This window comes from Serinus canaria, chromosome 7 (genome assembly GCF_022539315.1).
Source record: "Serinus canaria isolate serCan28SL12 chromosome 7, serCan2020, whole genome shotgun sequence".
NCBI lineage: Eukaryota > Metazoa > Chordata > Aves > Passeriformes > Fringillidae > Serinus > Serinus canaria.
Genome location: NC_066321.1, coordinates 4,870,385 through 4,888,940, shown reverse-complemented (window position 1 = coordinate 4,888,940; position 18,556 = coordinate 4,870,385). Strand labels below are relative to the sequence as shown.

Sequence of the window (18,556 nt, the reverse complement as noted above, 5' to 3'; positions counted from 1 at the left end):
ATCCCCTCCCAATGACATTAACCATTTGTACCCTAGTAAAATTTGAAAAATGTATTAAAAAATCATTCAGGTATGTTTTTCAAATTAACATCAGTAGTTTTTTAGCCTCAGTAACCATTTCTCCTGTTCCTTATGGGATCAAGTCTATAAATCCATCAATTAAAATAACACATAAAGAAGCATTGTTTTATCCCATTGTTCTATTTTCCTTATTCTGTATTATAAAGCCCTTCCAAGCCAGCAGACATTAACAATTTCTAGCCTAGTTAAAAGAAATGGATTTTGGTGTGGATTTACTTTTATCCACAAAATATGATGCTCTGAAATTGCATGCAGAAATCCATAGTAAAAATATTATGCATATATGTTCGCAAATTATTTTTTCTCAAAAATATATTTTTTAGAAGTGTTTTATTAATTTGTAAATGTTTCCTTTAAAAATGCAGATTTATTTAACATGCCATATACAATGCATTTATTTGGAGAGATTTAAGTAGAAGACACAGAATCTTTGGATATATAATGCTGCTAATGTAACAAATTTTGAGTGCTACCTACACTATAAATATGTTTATATTAAAAACTTTATATATAACAGTGTTAACTTCATTTTTTTCCTCTCTTTTGAGTATATGTCTAGAAAACATTGTATGGATTACTTGGTAGCAGTTTTTTCTGAGGAAATCATCATAATTTTTGGAAGACATCTAACAAATTTTTCTCAGTAAAACAAGTTTTTCAAGGTCTTGTCAAAACCAGAATTTTAGAAGTAAAAAGACAGTTAAATAGCAAGATTATTCTTATTCAGGTAGTGGAGAATAAAGTTTACCCATCAGTACCATAAATCACAGAGAGTCTAAAATAACTTTTGTCTCTTGAGTTTGATAAACTAATTGAATATAAAGGAAACCTGATTATTTACAAGGTCTTTTTCCACAGAAGGAGAAAAAAAAAAAAGATTTAAACCAAGTAATGTCAGCAAATAAATATTGAGATACAGAGGATGGGATTTTTTAATAAGAAAAAAAATCTGGTTCTCTGTCCAATAGAAATCTGAATCTCCTGAAATTACTGCTCTGTAAAGCACAGGTTAACGTCTCCCAATCCTAAGACTGTTTTAAGAACAACAAAACAAAAACCATCAAACCTGGAATGATAGGAAGTGTTTTGGTTTTAGGTTTTCTTTTTGAAACACTCTGAAGAATTTTAGTAGGGTTTGTACTGTATGCTTTCTTTAGTACAATAATTTTAGTTAAAAAAAGTAAATACGTCAAGAGTAAAAAAGTGGTGATAATATCATTGATTACTTAGTTTTTGGTATGCTTTAATAGACAGAAAAAGTAGCAGGTGATATTAAAACAATCAATAGCATCCTTAAGAACAGCCAACCTTTCTCTCGTGCTCTATTAAAGACTTTCACTTCCTTCAGGTTTATCCCAAGGCCAGTCCTCATGGTCACAGCATCCGTGGCCTCATTCTTGTGGCCTCTTCTAATAGAGCCATTTGCATGTGCTCTGCCAAAAAAGTTGAAGATGTCTCATCAACAATCCTCAACTAATTCACCCCGAACAAATGACTGAGGAGCAGTGGAGAGGTCACTTAACAGGAGGTGGAGAAGCCTGTTCTCATCTATGGCACTGAGGCACTTTTCATCTTTCAGAACTGCCTCTCCTTGGAAACTGCGCGGGATTCCGCGATCCCGCCTGCGACCTTGCTAAGGAACGGCTAATCCTACAAAGGTGAGGCACCTGGCACCCAAACAACGTTTTGAGATTTAAAATACTTATGAAAAATAAATTACCTGTCAGACCAGTAGATGTAAGCTCCGAACACAGCAACTGAAAACATATCCACATTGCTCCCTGACAGCACAATCTCCCGACTCCCTCCACTCTCAAGGTCAATCCTTTCTATCTTGTCGGTACGAGCATCACACCAATACAATTTATTTTCCTAAAGATTAATTTCAAAGGAAACGTCAACAGGCTTGTCCAAGTATTTAATTAAGAGTTATTAAGATTACATCAAGGTGGAACACCAGCTGGCTTTAATGAAACATAACAAATACTTCATGTTTTAAGGTATGCTGGAAGACAGAGGAACCAACCTCATAATCGATGGAAATCCCGTTAGGCCATGCAATCCCCAGGCTCACAAGGACAACCTTCTCAGAGCCATCCAAGTGTGCTCTGCCTATGCAAGGGCTCTGTCCCCACTCTGTCCAAAATAAATACCTAGAATGTTGTAGAAATCACCAATTAAAATTGCAATCAAAATAAACCATTATCATTAAATGGATATCCAAAAATACCATAATACTTTAAATAATCTTAAGACGTTAAGTGCATCATAATACTTATTTATTGGACACTTTAAGATATTCTTTTCAAAATACATATATGAAGAAATTCTTAAAACTGTATGAGTCCATAGGCAATTCTATTCCTTAAAGAATTCAGCTTTGTGCTTGGGGGAAAAAAAAAAAAAGAAATTTAAAAAAATAAAAATAAATTCTGGAACAGAGGCTCTTGCATCTAATCACTAACAAATGGTGGGATATACAAGGGATGCCTAATTCAAAAGTGTTTTAGATGTGAAGTAGTGAGAAAAACTGTGGGAAATGGTATAGAAATGAGACCTCATTTAAAAAGAAAATATTTTTCAAATTCTGCCAAATGCTTCATGGGAACCATTTGAATCTTATCTAATCTCATGTTCCTGTATACTCACTGCCACATTTGCATCATCAACTGGGACAAGATGCTTTGTCAAACTTCTGCCTTGATAAACTTTGCTGTCTGTTGCTTCGGGTATAGCAAAATGGAGCCAAAAAACTGCACAGAGCACTTCCTTTATGAACAGTAACCTTAAAGACTACAAAATCTTCTGGGCACTACTCAACAGTTCTCCCCTGTGTCTGGTGATATCATTACACCATTCTGAGGTTAAGCAGCTGTATTTGACTAGATGCCTACAGATATGTGAAATAATGAGGGATAATAATGTGATAAGAGTGAAAAAAATATGAATCCTATAATTTGCTCATCAAGTTCAGCTTCTGAAACAACCCACTTTGGCTCTCATTGTAGAGCTCTCTGGCTCCAGGAAAAATGAATCTGTTCTCACAGCTCTTGATATAACAAACAATACCATTTATACTAATGAAAAAAGCTCATGCAGACTAGGAAACAGAACAGCAATGTGGGTTAAAGTAAAAATATGCTGAGGAATGCCAAAATAGGAAGCATTAATCCACTGAATTTTAACAATCACCACATAAGTTTAATGCAATTTTAACCAGATCATTAACAGCAGCGCTAAACAAGTGAAATTGCTTTCAGGCGTCTGGTCAGAGGTCAGAGAGTAATTTAAGAATTTCTAAATAGATTTGAATGAAATGTTGACCACAGGAAAGCAGACATTTATATACTCAAATATTCCTTACACCAACCCATAATTATCCAGATAAATTAATCTAAAATTCTCCAAAGAAAATCATAAACAGCTGCCAAAAATATTTAATGAATAAATCTACCTGATGAGGGACAAAGACATCCTTTTGCAGGGCTACACATTCCTCACTTTTTCCCTCAGTGACAACAAATAATGTCACCAACGAGCTGAATGCTGCCTGCTTCCCATCTTGGCATAACTGGCAGATTCAACGAGCTGTAATAACTGCTATTTTCTTCTCTATTCTTACAGCTGCCAACTCCAGCTTCCAGACAAACGCAGAATGCGAAGTCAGGGCAAGGGGAGGGAAGAACACCTTTAAAAGTTTTACCTCAAAAAGGGGGAGAGATTTAACAATAATGCAAAGGGCAAAAAGGTCTTAATCTTTGCACAGAAAGGCAGCCCTGTACTTCCCTAGCAAAACGCTGCTGTGCTTCTCCTGGAGGAACTGAGTGGAGACATCTCAAGTTATCACAATATTATAAAATAAATTAAGAGTTCCTACCTTTGCAGAAGGTACACCATTCTACCAGAAACATAAAACAGTAGTCTCTGGTCCTCTAATTCTCCCCAAGTATCCTAAACAACCCCCATGCCATGGGCAGGAACACTTTCCACTAGGCCAGGTTACTCAGAGCCCCGTCCAGCCTGGCCTGGAACAACTCCAGGGATGGGGATTCCACAAGGAGTTCTGGAGCTGGAAGGTGATGGTACATTCCCTATTTCTGCAGGGAAATGCTGCAGGGTAAAAAAATCACCTGGGTGATTACAGATGTCATTTTTGCCAACTGTTACTCTCCAATCCACAGCCTTCATTTCACGTGACTTTCAGCTACCCTGGCCACTCTCCCTGGTTGATGTCACATGATCCTGAAGTTTATAACTACCAAGGACTACACTGCTCTGGGATTTCATCATGAAATCCTTAATCAGCTGGCATGGCTTCCTGGGATTTGCCAGGCACTTCAGACCGAAGCATGCTTCCAAGCAACGCCTAAACTTCCAGTGGAACGGTTTCCTTAGAAAACCAAAACCCTTTTGCAGAGAGCTTGCAGAGTTTCCTTAGAAAACCAAAAGCATTTTGCAGAGAGCTTGCAGAGGGTTATGAATACAGAGAGCAAGGCAAAAGCTCTGTGTACGTTAGGAATAACATGTTACCCTTTCTCTGGGTGTACCGCGATAGAGCGTGGCTGGTCCAGCCCCTGGGAGATCACCACGTAGCGGAAGGAGCCGTTCAGCCGCGCCACCTCGATCAGGTTGAAGCCATGGTCTGTCCAGTATATGTTACCTGGAAAAAATACCCTGAAGTCACTGCTTGAAGGAAAGGCTACTTGAAAACTACTACTTAAATCTTGGGACTTTAGCTGGTAAGAGTGATCCCAAGATACATTATAAAGTCTCTTTTCCCAGCCCGGCGGTCAAAGAAGGAGTCAGAACTCTTCATTCCTCAGTCTCAAGGTTGTTTATTGTTTCTTATCCATGAAATTCTTTCTCCTGTCCAGCCAAGGTCCGCTCAGCAAGACAGTCAGAGGCACTCTGCCTGCCCCCAGGGCTGTGTTATCTTTTTATACTAAAAACTACGTGTACAATATTTACAATTACTTCCCAATACCTATCACCTATGTTGGACAGTGAGCTTCTATTCCAAACCAGTCTAAAAGTGCCAACATCACAGCAGAAGATGGAGGCCAAGAAGAAGAAGAAGAAAGGCTAGACATGCCCAGATTCCTCCATCTTGCCCCCTGAGCCCCCTATCTAAAAACCCCAAAAAAATCTATTTTTCACCCCATGACTAATTATTATTCTACTTATACTTTTGTGGCTTGCAGATCCTCATATTAGTTTGGTAACTTGCTCCATGGGTCATAATCAAAACCAAAGGTGTCTTGGGCTCTGTGCCAGGGTCTCTGAGCCCCCTGGCAGGGGTCCTGGCAATCCAGGACAGCCAGAGGGATGTCCTGAATTCCAACACTTGAACAGACTACTTCTGCTTAAATCAGAAACTAACTGCTACATTGCATAGGTGTTATTTGTAATTCATAGTCCTAGCCAGCCTTTTTATAGCATAAAATTGTATTGAAACTGTTCATCTAGGAAGTAACATCCTATCTATATATAAAATTAAATATATATATAATTATAAATTTATATATAAATATAAATTATTTTAAATTCTATTTTATATATATATATATATATATAAAAGTAATTTCTAGATATTTACAATACTAGAAATTCGAGCTGAAAGAAATCAAAGTTATTTAACCTTGGGCTAAAGAGGCTAGGCTGTACTCTCAGAAATGACGACACGTGTTGCAGTAAGGTAGAAAAATCATAGAGAAAGGCTTCATAAAATCAAGCCTGCTCTCCTGGAATCACTGGCTGGCCTTGTAAAAGCTAGCGTGTAAGTTTCCATGTGAAAGCAATCCTGTTGCAAGCAATTCACTAGTACAACAATTTCTGGGTAAAAATCAGCTTGCACCTGTATAAACAGTTTTTGCACCCTTAGGAAAATGAAAACTACCTTTCACAAACAACTTCCATGCACATATGGAAGAGAGTTTGAGTGATCAATCAATACAGAGTAGCAACTTGTTACTAAGCAGGAAAAGTAATTGGCAAGAAAACTACAAACCAATTGGAGTCCAACACGAGGTCTGTAGAACTGTATAAAAAGGAGTTCTGTGAATAGAGAGGCCTTTTTCCACCATGAAGAAAATGGAGTCCTGTGTGATTGATTCCCCTTGCAGCCACCCTGGAGCAGGCTCAGACCTACCTGCTATCCAGTCCACTGCAATGCCTTCAACTCGCCCCAAGCCGTTGGTGACAATGTCTTCTTTCCAGGTTTGGTCTCGCTTAGCTCTGCTGATCTTGTTGAAACCCATGTCTGTCCAATAGATTGTGTCATTTCCTACAAAGCACATGCCAATGATTCTCAGATTAATTCACTTCCTTCAGTCCTAGCAGCTGCATTAGCAGCTGTAAATATTGCTACTTATAGCTTTAACATGTATTAAGCATCAAAATTACCAGCTTTAATTCCTCATTCGTTGGCCTTTTCTTGAATTTTGTTTAAAATAATTCTGTCAGAATTCTAGGTAGTTTAGTATAGCACATGTAGCACAACAGGCCTATGGCAGGAAGCTACTACCTCTGTTAAAAATCACAATAAATATGCTGTGTTTACCTTTTCCCTATGGAATAAATGCTTCAAAAACATACTATGTTGTTTGGAGTTGTTTGTCACCACTCCAAAATATTCAGGAGTCTGAAAAGCTACAGTGTAAAACTGCTTATACAGACTTTTCCTTCACACACATTGAATTTTAACAGTGTAAGGAAAAAAATTAACTAGGGAAATAAAAAGTGACATTTGACAGTGATATGCTGACAAAAGAATAAAAAAGTATATTCCATCCACAAGTCAGTATTTATTTAAAATGTCCTGACAAGCTTCAACTAACAGTCTTTTTGTTCGGTGTTTCAAGACATCTCAGCTGTCTTTCCAGCCTTTCTGCTGCAGTGATTGTCCATAAAGTGGAAAAGAGGGAGTATTTGACAATTTAAACTCAACAGCCAGATGGAAAATTTGAAGTGGCCCAAGCACAGACACAAACTCCCCTCTGTGGCACATAATAACCTCAAAAAAGAGGTGGGGCAAATGAAGTGAGAACGTCCCTCAAGCAGAACTGTCTCTATTTTCACTGACAGGGTTCTGTAAATGAGCTGCAAACAACATTCTGCTTGTAAAGTAATGAGCTGATGCCCTCCTGAGTGAGATGCTTTGCAGAGAGATACTAAATAATATTTGTTCATTCATTATTTTTTCATACTTTGTACATCTGCTTTTAATTCCATAATAGTGTGAGTGTATTTATAGAATAGATATTTGTAGATAGAACATAGAAATGGTACCTATATAAGTAAATATAAATAATTCATATCTACATATTTACACATGCGTCTATATATATGTATGTGTGTGTGAACATTTGTGCAGAATGATAGATATATTTATAAAATAAGATGGTTATTTGTGACCAAACAATATTGGTATGCTCAAGAATCTTACCCCAAGACAAATTAAACAAATTACAATTCTGACTTTGAGTAGTCAAAACAAATATGAGAGTCATGCATTTTGCTACTTATTTGATAATTAGAATTTTGTTAGAAGTATCAAAACACAGGGAGAAAAAAGGTGCATGCATCTTCTAGATTGTTCATCTCTGCAAAAACATTGTCATTAGACTTTAAATTATGATACGCTGTACTACTAGCACATGTAAATACATTTTATCCACTTTGCATACCTAAATTACTGAGATAACAGCAAAATCTGGGAATCCTTCAAGATTAAGAGTGGAATGAAAGCACCACTCACTAAATGGAAAACAAAGAAGCAATATGAAATCTGAAACTACCTCCACTTGCTTTCTGAGTCACATTTGATATTTGCAGGTTTTAGAAATGAATTTATACAATTGAATGTAAGGTAGCAAAATGAGAAAACCAGATGTTTTTGAAGCTGAAATGCAGTGTAAAGCTGTAACATTTTTATAACACACTATCCCCTTGTGATTTCACTGCTGCACACCATTTACATTTATCTTTGCAATGCATTTGTCACTGCCAATTCCAGTCATGTTCCTGTGCTGTGACTACATCTAGCCAAGTGGGAGAACCTCACTTAATTTCATCCAGCCTCAAATTTCATTTTTCCAAAAAGTCAAAAATCTCATTCTTCCAAAATATTAATTTGATATTTATTAGCTAAGTCTACGTAAACCTCTCTAAAGTATATCATATGACTACTGTAAAAAAGAAAATAAAACCCAACCAAAATCATGAGATGCAAAATAGCTAACAAAACCAATAGAAGTCAAAATGATATTGTCATTTTAAATTGAAAATGTCAATTTTCAGTCTTCTGTGTTAGACATAAGAATTTTGTAAAGTTTGTATATTTTAAATTTAAAAAAAATCCCTAGAAAACCCAATTGCATTGTCTTATTGTCTTAGAAGATCTGTTATGAATATCTGTCACTCAGCACTTCCCTCTCACCTGTGTCTTCCCAGGAATAGATTAAATCTCTGTGACAGAGTCTTTCCCATCTCAGGTGTGTGTACAAAGGTTGTGGCTTTTAAGTGATTTTTATGTCTCTGGAGACTATAACTGAACTATAGCCATGATGGGAGTAAAGCTCTGAACGTCAGCTGCCACTGATTTGAAAGCAAAAAATGCAACTATGAGAGTGGTGTAAAATGTTGAGACAACTTAAATTTTGCTACTCAGAGATGCAAGAGCATCAGTGAAGAAGCAGGTCAAAAAAAGTGAAGATCTAATGAATTTAACTTCCAACCTGATAAAAAAAAGTTTAGTGATATTTGTATGATGAAGTAGCCGAACACAGTCAAGAGAAATAGGTCTGATTTCAATACCAAGGCAAATATTAACATACATTTAAGAAAAATATTAGGATCTCTCAATGCTCAGTTCCTAGGCAGAATATATGTCAAAATAAAAACCAATGGAGTATGGCAAAATAATTGTATACCGCCTGCAAGAGGGTAATGTCTGTATTTATATAACATAGGTAACTTAAGATTTTATTTCTAGACTGCCAGGTTGGAAACTTGATGGGCAACAAAATGAGTCTGGAAAGAAAGACTGATGGGTTAAAAATACAGAGACACAGGATATGTTTCAGATCACTACTTGGTCACAGATTATTTATTTTCCAAAAACTAATCAAAACTTGCTAACATGTTGAAGATATCCAAACACCACCCCCATCCAATCAGAATCTGATCTTTAATTTTTTCCCACACATGCAAAACTGAGATCTCCTAATGTCATAGGAAGTTTGTGAGGCTGTGTAAATTAAAAACTCCTTCTGTAGATGCAGTGGAAAGGTGTGTAGTGTACTCCAGGTGGAAATCATCCTTTAGGCAGTCAGAGCTCCTTCCAGAAGGAAGGGACAGATCCAGACTTGGCTTGAGCCCTGCAGGAACATTGAGCTGGGCTGGACAGGGAGAAAACCATCCCACTCAGGTGTCAAAGCCACTGCTAGGTACAACAGCACCCAGGACTAAGAAAATTCCATGGAAGCAGTGTCATAGCAGGAACAAGCCTTTTCACACTTTCTCTAAAACCACCAGTTTCTACTCTAGTTCTCAGTGATGACTCTGCCAGAAGAGAGCAGCTGCTCTCAATTGGCATGTGCACAATATTTCCTATTTACTGTAAATACTGAAGGTAGAGTTTAACTCTATAGCATGATCCATTTCCAATTCCTTTAAACACAGCTGTAACTCAGAAGGTTTGAGAACAAGGGGTTATTTCATTTATGAGAAGAATTTATGATTTTAACCCTACATACAATACATTTACATTATATTTACCTGCATGGAAGTCTATGCCCACAGCAAATGAAGCCCCAGATATGGGCATTAAAGCATCCATTTTATCATTTGGGTCAAGAGGAATTCCTCTAATTCCCTCATGGACAGAGTACATGAGAAATGATTCAATACCTAAGGGAAAGATCAAGCAGCCAATGAGACCAAAGTGGAAACTTTTCAAATAATAAGATTTGAGGAGATAACATACATTAGACATGATTTTCCACAAGTGCTCCACAGTTTTGCAGAGTGACAACTCCAGCTCTTTGCAAAGATATCCATGAGTCATTACAGTGCATTTCTAATTAAATTACAAATGTGGTCCTATCAACAGAAGGGAATCACTGTCCATGTAAAACATCACCTTACAATCAGGTAATTATTTCAATTTATTTAATTTCAGCAGAAATTAAAATTAAAATTTAAGAAAAAATTTGGCTTGAATTATGAGAAATTTAAGAATATTTTCGGTGCACATCTGTGCCTTCTAAACATGTTCAGCAAGAGATAATTTTAAATTATTATTATTAAAATTATTATTATTATTTAAATTATTATTAAATTTTAATTTTGTGGAAAACAGGAGAGTAAATTGTCTTTTGAAGTACTGGTTTCACCTCACCTTAGTTATGCACATTTCTTTTGCAGAGAGAGAGAATGACATAGTTTTTATGATGCCTTTTAAATGTCTACTTTTGTGTTAGATTAATCAAATTCCAAATGCACCTATTTCTTTTAAGTAGGAATGAGTTCAACTGTGTAGACTTCTTCCTACATAGTAATTCTTGGGAATTACTTAGTCTTAATTAATAGTCATAAATAATATTGAATGTATAAAACTATAAGACACCTTGACCATAAACTTGTTTAGCGTTTTTCAGGCAAAGAGTAAGACTTTGGCTGTGAGCTATGTTCTGATTTCTGCACACTTAAAACAAGAAAAAGATTGAAGGAAAAGAATTGGTTTTATTTTATATTAAGAGCAATACAACAGGATGAGATACCCAACCATTCAGATACTTGTAGCCTGTAAAGATAAGTTAGATGACCATTTAAAGATAAGTTATATGACCTTGAACAAATATTTACGAATGATGGTTCATATGGTCTGCTTTTCTGTCTACATAAAAAAATTAAAAAATCAGAGATACCACAGAAATTTATTTATTCAAATAGTTTAATGAAAAAACTAAATTTAATTCTGTCCTAATTACAACAGACATTTCTCTGTTACTGCTTCAATCAAGCATATTAGGTATAGTTATTTAACTGAAACATGACTGAAATAAGTTTATTTACTCATTGCAGTGTTCCCCTGGAGGTTAAGCTGGCTAAGATAAATGCTGAGAGCCCTTTTACCTTTGCAGGCCATGCGGTTCTTTTGGAGGTTGTAGCCTACTGTGCACACACAGGTTCTGGTGGTTTCTGATGTTGGCAAACAGAGCTGGGAGCATCCCCCATTGTTTAACTGACAGGAATTGCTGCCTATGACATGGCAGGAGAAGAGACAAGAGAAACCCAAACTTGAGCAATGCAACCCTGGCTAAAACGTAACTGTTGTTGTCAATATATTATTATTATTATTTCCAATTTTTGTTCGGATAACCTATTTGGAAAATTGAGATATTATATCAATTCATATACCTTTCCATGCTTCACTCATGCATTCATTTCTGCATATTCATGCAGAATTGCAACCCCACATTCCCCCCAGAACATAAATAATTCTGTTTTCTGAAAAATCTGCCCATTTTAAAGTAAAAGCACAAGAAAAACCTGAACATTCTGTGTTGAGTTCATGATGAAATCTCACTGACATTAGTGTATCTTGATCTAGCCCATGAACAAATCATTGCTTATATCCTACTCATTCATCAAATATTATAGTAGCCTTGTAATCTTCATGAATGAGCCACTTTTAGTATATTCAAGACATACTCCAGAGTGATATGACAAATCCATTCTCCTAACTGCCTGATTATTACAATATTTAAGCAATAGAAAATATATTTTAATAAGATTTATTACAGAAATTCTACACAATAAACTAAACACATCTCAGAAATTTGAAGCTTCCTGATGAAAAATGTAAATTCACTAAGATACTAGGAATTAACTGTTTAAAAGTTATTATTTTCTTCACATTGGGAGAACCACATGAGAAAAGATATTGTGCATCTCTAAAAATTGGTTAAACCTCCTTCAGTGTGACTTACCTTGCTGTGCTGCCTTGTCATACACTTTCATGTGGACCACTCCTGCAGTTTTGTTTCTCAGGACCGTTGGGTTTCTTCCATCTTTTTTGTTACAGGTGCCAATCTGAGCCAAGTTCTGGTCTGCCCACCAAAGCTTTTTATCTGCAAAATTTATTTTAAGAAATTAGGAGGATCACTATCAAACTGGATGGGGTTGAGACCTAAGGTGGGAAGAAGCTTTTGAGGTTAATTCTGAGATCAGTTTTAAGGGAAATTGCCAAAAGAGGTTATAGAGAATATCTGAAGAAATTGTGTTATTAAGATTCTGCAGACATGAAAGCAGTTTTCACCAGTTAAACTTTTGCTGAGACAACTGCTGATTTAAGGCTACCTGCATAGAAAAATACCTAATTTTTCATATTTATGTGGAAATTCTAGTGTTACCCTAGGGAAGAAATTAATTTCCACAAGCAAACAAAATTGCTTGAAATATCAAACTAAGTTTTTTATTTTAAAAAAAGTTACAATCAGTTACTAAGAAATCCTGAAAAAATTAAAAAAGCAGGCACTGCCTCCCAAAGTTTCAGAATTACAATTTTAACTGCTCTGATTATCCCTGTCACAAGTCCTCACTCCTTGAGTCCACACAGATGAATGAAGAGATGGGCTCAGGGTTCTTAATTTCAGACAGAAAAGATAATTACTGTAGAGTAACCAAAAGTAAAACATTGAACTGAAAACCTTTAAACTTCAGGAACACTGCCTTCCCAACAAATATTGTGTATTAACTTCACTTTTAGTTAATTCTCTTTTCAGTTAAAAGAAGTTTTGCCTACACTACAGTTTTAATATTTAAATCACAGATTTATAGAGCCAAAGAGCTGAGTGACTTCATACAAAGTGCAGATCTAAAAAATAATTTCCACTGTGATAAATGTAAAAAGTTATAGCACAAAATACAATATCTAGGAAAAAAAAGGAACATTCTCTCCACAAGTAAGACCAGAATCTGTCTGGAATGAAAAATATTCTAAATATCAAGATTTGGAGACACAAATGGAACTCTCTATTTAAATCTGTATAAAATTTAAAGAAATCTTACCATTTTATGCATTGATTAGCTGGTCTATAATTGACTGATTCAAAACATCATCATGCAATAATGATCAATAACAGCAGCTTGCATCCAAAGACATTTTTATCAGAAAATCCTTAGAATAAGGAGTGCCTGTGTTCAATTTTGATAATGTCAATTATAACAAAAAGGCACATGAAAGCTAAAAATGTGGAGGTGACTGTGTGCTATAATCCATATATGAAATATTGGGAATTTGAGTTCGTTTTTCTCCTGTTAGATAATGGCCCACAATCCTAAAGGTTAAATGAACTTTTTCAATTAAATATTTGTATGTGAGGAAGAGTTTTTGTTCCTCATATCCTCTTTGTGACCACAAATTAGAAAAGGCCATTAAATAATTTTGGTTAATTTAATTAAATTAACCAAATTAAATAATGACTGGTGTTTTGTGCCTACTAACGTGAACTCACTGTTTTACACATCCAAACCGGTTTCTAAAAAATGAGTTGTTTTGTAAGACTAGGTACAGGAAGAAAGCAAATTACATATGGTTTTGGTGTTTTCATCTTTTATTTCAAGTAATCAAACTGGTTTAGTCATTTCTTTAGTATTTTGTGCAAAACCTCAGCTTTGGCTATGCTTTCAACAACCTCCCAGACCTGTCCTTGGCTGACCTGCCTGTCTCCTCAGGAAAAGAAGGAAATAAAAACTCCAAATAACCAACTTGTCCTATTATTTTACCAAGAGATGAACACATGCTGTGTTCAATCAAGGAGTTTAATTACCAGTGATTATCTACACCACAAATATTTTCATTTCTTCTGTTTGGGAGCCAAGTGCAGAGCCAAACCAACTTGTACACAAGCAGCAGAATGTTCCACCAGGCACCTCTTTTGTTTATTGAGGTGCTCAATGAGACCACATCTGCTTCCCTGCACAGTTAGGAGTGTCTAAACAATTTCCATCAGTGGTGTCAGACACATGAGATCCTGGAGTTGTTCTCCTCTGGTGACAAAAATAACACTTCATCAACTCATTACTAATCCCAAGGCACTCGACTGTGACTGCAGAGGGTGAGGAGTCTCCTACATCCCCTACACCAATATAAAGCACAAATCATAACAATTCACAAGTGAAGTAACACAATACTCTTCAAAATGATTATTTTACCTTCCACTTTCCTTATGTGAAACCTGGATAAACCTTTAAATAAAAGTGTAACTTACTGAACTAGTGTTTATTCTTCTCTTACACAGAATGGTACACTGCCATTTTTAGAGACAAGGATAGAGTAGGGGGATTTAAATGAGAAAGGTCATACAAATCCTGACCTAGTATAGTAAAAAATAAAAACAAAAGGTAAAAAAATATAATAAAATCAAAAAGCCCCACCAATCTTAAAAAAAACCAAACCAATATGTCTGAACAAAACAAAGCACAAATTCTGACGTACAGCCACCTTGAGGTCAAACCTCTTATGACTACCAAAAGCTTGCTAGTTATGCCCTAAAACCTAGGAAATAAATGTTTCAATTCTTTAGAAACTGCTAGGTGACCAACAAATACCACTGCAGTCTCAAATAAAGAAATAAAACCCAAAACAAACCAATTACACGTCTATTTTTTGACCATAATTCTAAGTTAAATTTGGACCATTTCTCTCTGCATTATTGATATTCTGTCAGTAGACAACTCATCTATGATGTCTAGTATTCAGGATTAACTAATAATTTCTAGATTCACTCTAAAATATAGTAGATAATTTAAAAAAAAAACCACTTCAGTGTTAAGACAACTTCCTTTCACACATGAGGGAAGAAAAATGCTTGTTTGGACCTTTAAACATCAAACTAAAGTGAATTATTTGCTTGAGTATGCTAACAAGAGTGTTGCTCGATCACTAATTACAATCTTGTTGCTGAAACTGGGTTATAATATATATTAAAATTGTTGTATCTATCCATTCTGTTGGGTAATTAGAATTAAGCACAGCAACATATTGGGAAACAGCAACTTCAGATGCCAAAAATTGCTACCCTGGCTTTGTGGACAGTCCTTTGGAGACTTCAAGTAGTACTCTGAATGCAAATTTTGATGGGCCATTAGTTTTCATTAATGGTGGTTTGAGTATTTATGGAAGACAACTATGTACTGCACTTAGAGCTGGGCAAACTGCCTAGATATATTTCATATATTAATGCTAACGTAATGAATGGTGTTATGGCAATTAGAAGACTGATGACTTGGAAAATTAAGGTGTATGTGTTTGAAGTCCCCTGATCTGAGCAGGCCCTTTCACTTTGCAAATAGATCCAGCAAAGTCACAGCATCTGAGCTACTAAAGAAGCATTCTGGTGTTAGCTTTGAAACTTTATTTAGGATGAAACAAAAATCAAATAACCAATAAATCATCTACTGCACAATGAAAGTAAACGAGAGCATGAATATATTTTGGTAATATTAACCTATATTTTCTGTCTAAAATGAAATACTATAATTGTTACTTTCTGTTTTGATGGCTTGATAATACAACTTGATGGCTATATTTATATATGCTTTTTGTTCAAAAATGTTCTTCTAATATCTGCATGCCCATTGAAAAGCTATTATGTATATTTGATTTTGTTGTATTGCTGATTGAATTTTTTTTAACATAAACTTCAACAGAAATAGCACTTACACATAAAATCATTCACTAGGTAGAGTTACTCTATTTTATACTAAAAAAAGACCAAACGCACAACAAATTATATCCTCATTATACAATCTACATTATATTCTTGTTTTGCAGAGACATGAGCTGAATGTTGTGGTTTTGTGTCGATTGTATTTCTGCGAGGACCTGACACAAAATCCAACCAAATGCCTCCACCAAAACTGCTGACAGAAGCCCTCAGCATCCCTTTCTTCCCAGCTACAGACTTACAGAAGCTAATCAATACTTTTCTAGTCTCTCATTCAGAGTCATTTGTCATTCAAGAAACAACACACCAGTTTGGAAACACGTCAGATACTGCTGTGAGCTGCTCAGATGGTGTGAAGGAATGACTCTGCTCCCCAGTCCAGAAACACAGCTCTCACATCAAGGGAAAACTTCCAACCAATTTCAATAACAGTCAAAGAACTGTTCTCACTAAGTAACTTGGAAGGCAGGAAAGGAGACTTTAAGCAGAATTCCAAATATATCTTTATCATTTGATCCCACTGAAAACACTGGCTACCAGGAAAATGGCTAAAATCAGATATTGAATGGTAGATTAAACTCAAACTTTAGGACAAATATAGAAAGTATTTTATTATTGTTGAAAAGAATTTTGCTGTACTGTATAAGACATTCAGAGATTCTTTCACATGGAACATCCTGAATATCAGAACAGGGAATCTATTGGGTATCAACTTATAAATTGTGCCAGCAGCAGGTGTTGAAAATTATGTAGGGCACAGGGTGCTGTGAATCAGATAAGCTTCTAAATTACTAAAAAGATCAGCAGAGGTCTTTGAAGAAAACAAAATTTCAAGTTTACATAGTAAGAGAAGTAAAATGCTATGACCCAATGCAAGACCATAACCAGTGGGAGGTACTAGAAAAAGCATTCATGTGGTTTTGACTGATAGATTAATTAAAAATGGCTGATGTTCACTACACTGACATCTTGCAGAGTGAATATGGATTTGAATAAAAAGTGGTAAGAGTGGGAAAGCATGTAGGACTTCATAGATTTACAGCAACTTTTTTGTAATACAGAATGGCACCAGAAAACTTTTTTTTTTTTTTCTGTATGGTAAAAGGCATGGAAAAATAGCCATTTTGTACATATCAACTGGAATATTATTTTCATCCCATAAAAATAGGATGAAAATAATATTCCATTTGATATGTACAGGTTCAAAAAGATTTAGCAAAAGCAGGCACCAAAGGACTAGGACTTTCGCTCAGCATATTGAAAAAGAAAGATGACTGACACTGCTGAGTAGAAAACCAATAAATGAAAGACCCAAAATACAGAAAGATGTGAATTATATATTGTTTCCATTCCCCTCAAGGATAAACCTGACAGTTACCTTGGCACCAACTTGTTTGCTAACATTATTTTTTATGTCTTATCATTACCTTCTATAAGGTTCCACTAAAGAATGCAATAGTAGAAAATGTTAAACAGAGCCTGGAAAGGACTAAACAACAGCAAACATCTGAAACAGAAGTGGCAACTTCCAAATGGTTTCCAACAGCTAAACTGCAATGCTAAAATAGAGGAATTGGAAGCAATAAAAACAATGTGGAGATTGAGGGGTCGTGCTAAAGGAGAATCCTCATTGCTGCTGAAGCTCTGAGCCACTCCATAAATTGTATTCCAAAGCAAACCAAAAACTTTACTGACTTCACTGGCAGTGTCTATTGAGTTCAAATCATAGAACACAACCATGGAGGGCCTAACTGCTACTCTTCCCCAATACTGAAGCTAAGAATCAAAGATCAAGAAACCTGAGCTTTCAGAACAGCACAGAGATCACCAAGACAAACTGAAGAAGTCTTGGTTGGGCCAAGCCTCTCCCAGTCATTGCTTTTTTTTATTGCTCTGTAAAATCTTCTGGAACTGAAGTGTAAGATACAGCAAAAGCCACTGGGAACTGTCAGATCTGTGAGTTTTCTGTGCAGAATTCTGTCCAGACACTGGATGGAAGGCATTAGCCCTTGACACAGGCTGTGGGATTCTCTTTGGGTGTCTCACAAGGAGACTGATGGCTGGAGAAGATGCTTCCCAAACAGCTAAAGAAATTTTCAAAATCAACAGCTGAGGTGCTTGAAGAGACATCACTGGTGTAGTAAATTTATCAGAAATTAAATTTTTCTGAACATTCTTCCTCCTTCAGAGCACCTAGCCTTGGCAGGGAATGGGTGCATGGCAACCAGGGCTACCTCAGACCACATCACCCACCCCTCACCCCACTGAGGCTCCCTCCACTGGGTCCTTGTTTCAGCTCCTCAGTCCAGTAAAGGTCCTGGTGACCAATGAGTGACCAACTGTACATGGGCAGTTTCAAAATACCAAACTCCATCTCCTTTTTCTGCTCAGTGGAAACAGAACCCAACAATATGACAAGATCCTATAGTAAAATATACCAACAAAGAAAATTAACCGTCCAAGACACTGCTTTTATCTGGGAAGACACTAAATGCAAAAGACAGAATAACGCAAAAGAAGAAAGCTGAAGATACAGAACTCTCCAGCACTGAGCAGAAATTAAATTCTACAAGTTAAGGGTTTGGGCACAGGTATCATCTCTCTCTTCAGTCACTGGCAAATTCAAATGGTACAAAAAAAGATAGCTCAGTGTATTCACAGAGGAGAAATACTTCAGTCATGCTTTATTGTGTTTACTGTGTTTTTAGATACAAGCAGTCAAGAAAATTTAGGAATGGGAG

The 18,556-nt window shown here is 36.0% G+C and overlaps 1 protein-coding gene across 1 annotated transcript in view; it reads right to left on the bottom strand.

The window, feature by feature from the left end:
* Positions 1 to 18,556, bottom strand: part of LRP1B (LDL receptor related protein 1B) — a 474,765-nt gene that overhangs the window by 141,249 nt on the left and 314,960 nt on the right. The window contains exons 33-40 of the mRNA XM_050976996.1: positions 12,075 to 12,215; positions 11,218 to 11,343; positions 9,859 to 9,990; positions 6,230 to 6,364; positions 4,612 to 4,741; positions 2,108 to 2,234; positions 1,802 to 1,953; positions 1,390 to 1,514 (exon numbers count right to left, since the gene is read on the bottom strand). Of these exons, the coding sequence (XP_050832953.1) occupies positions 1,390 to 1,514; positions 1,802 to 1,953; positions 2,108 to 2,234; positions 4,612 to 4,741; positions 6,230 to 6,364; positions 9,859 to 9,990; positions 11,218 to 11,343; positions 12,075 to 12,215 (1,068 nt within the window). The remainder of the gene's footprint in view (positions 1 to 1,389; positions 1,515 to 1,801; positions 1,954 to 2,107; positions 2,235 to 4,611; positions 4,742 to 6,229; positions 6,365 to 9,858; positions 9,991 to 11,217; positions 11,344 to 12,074; positions 12,216 to 18,556) is intronic.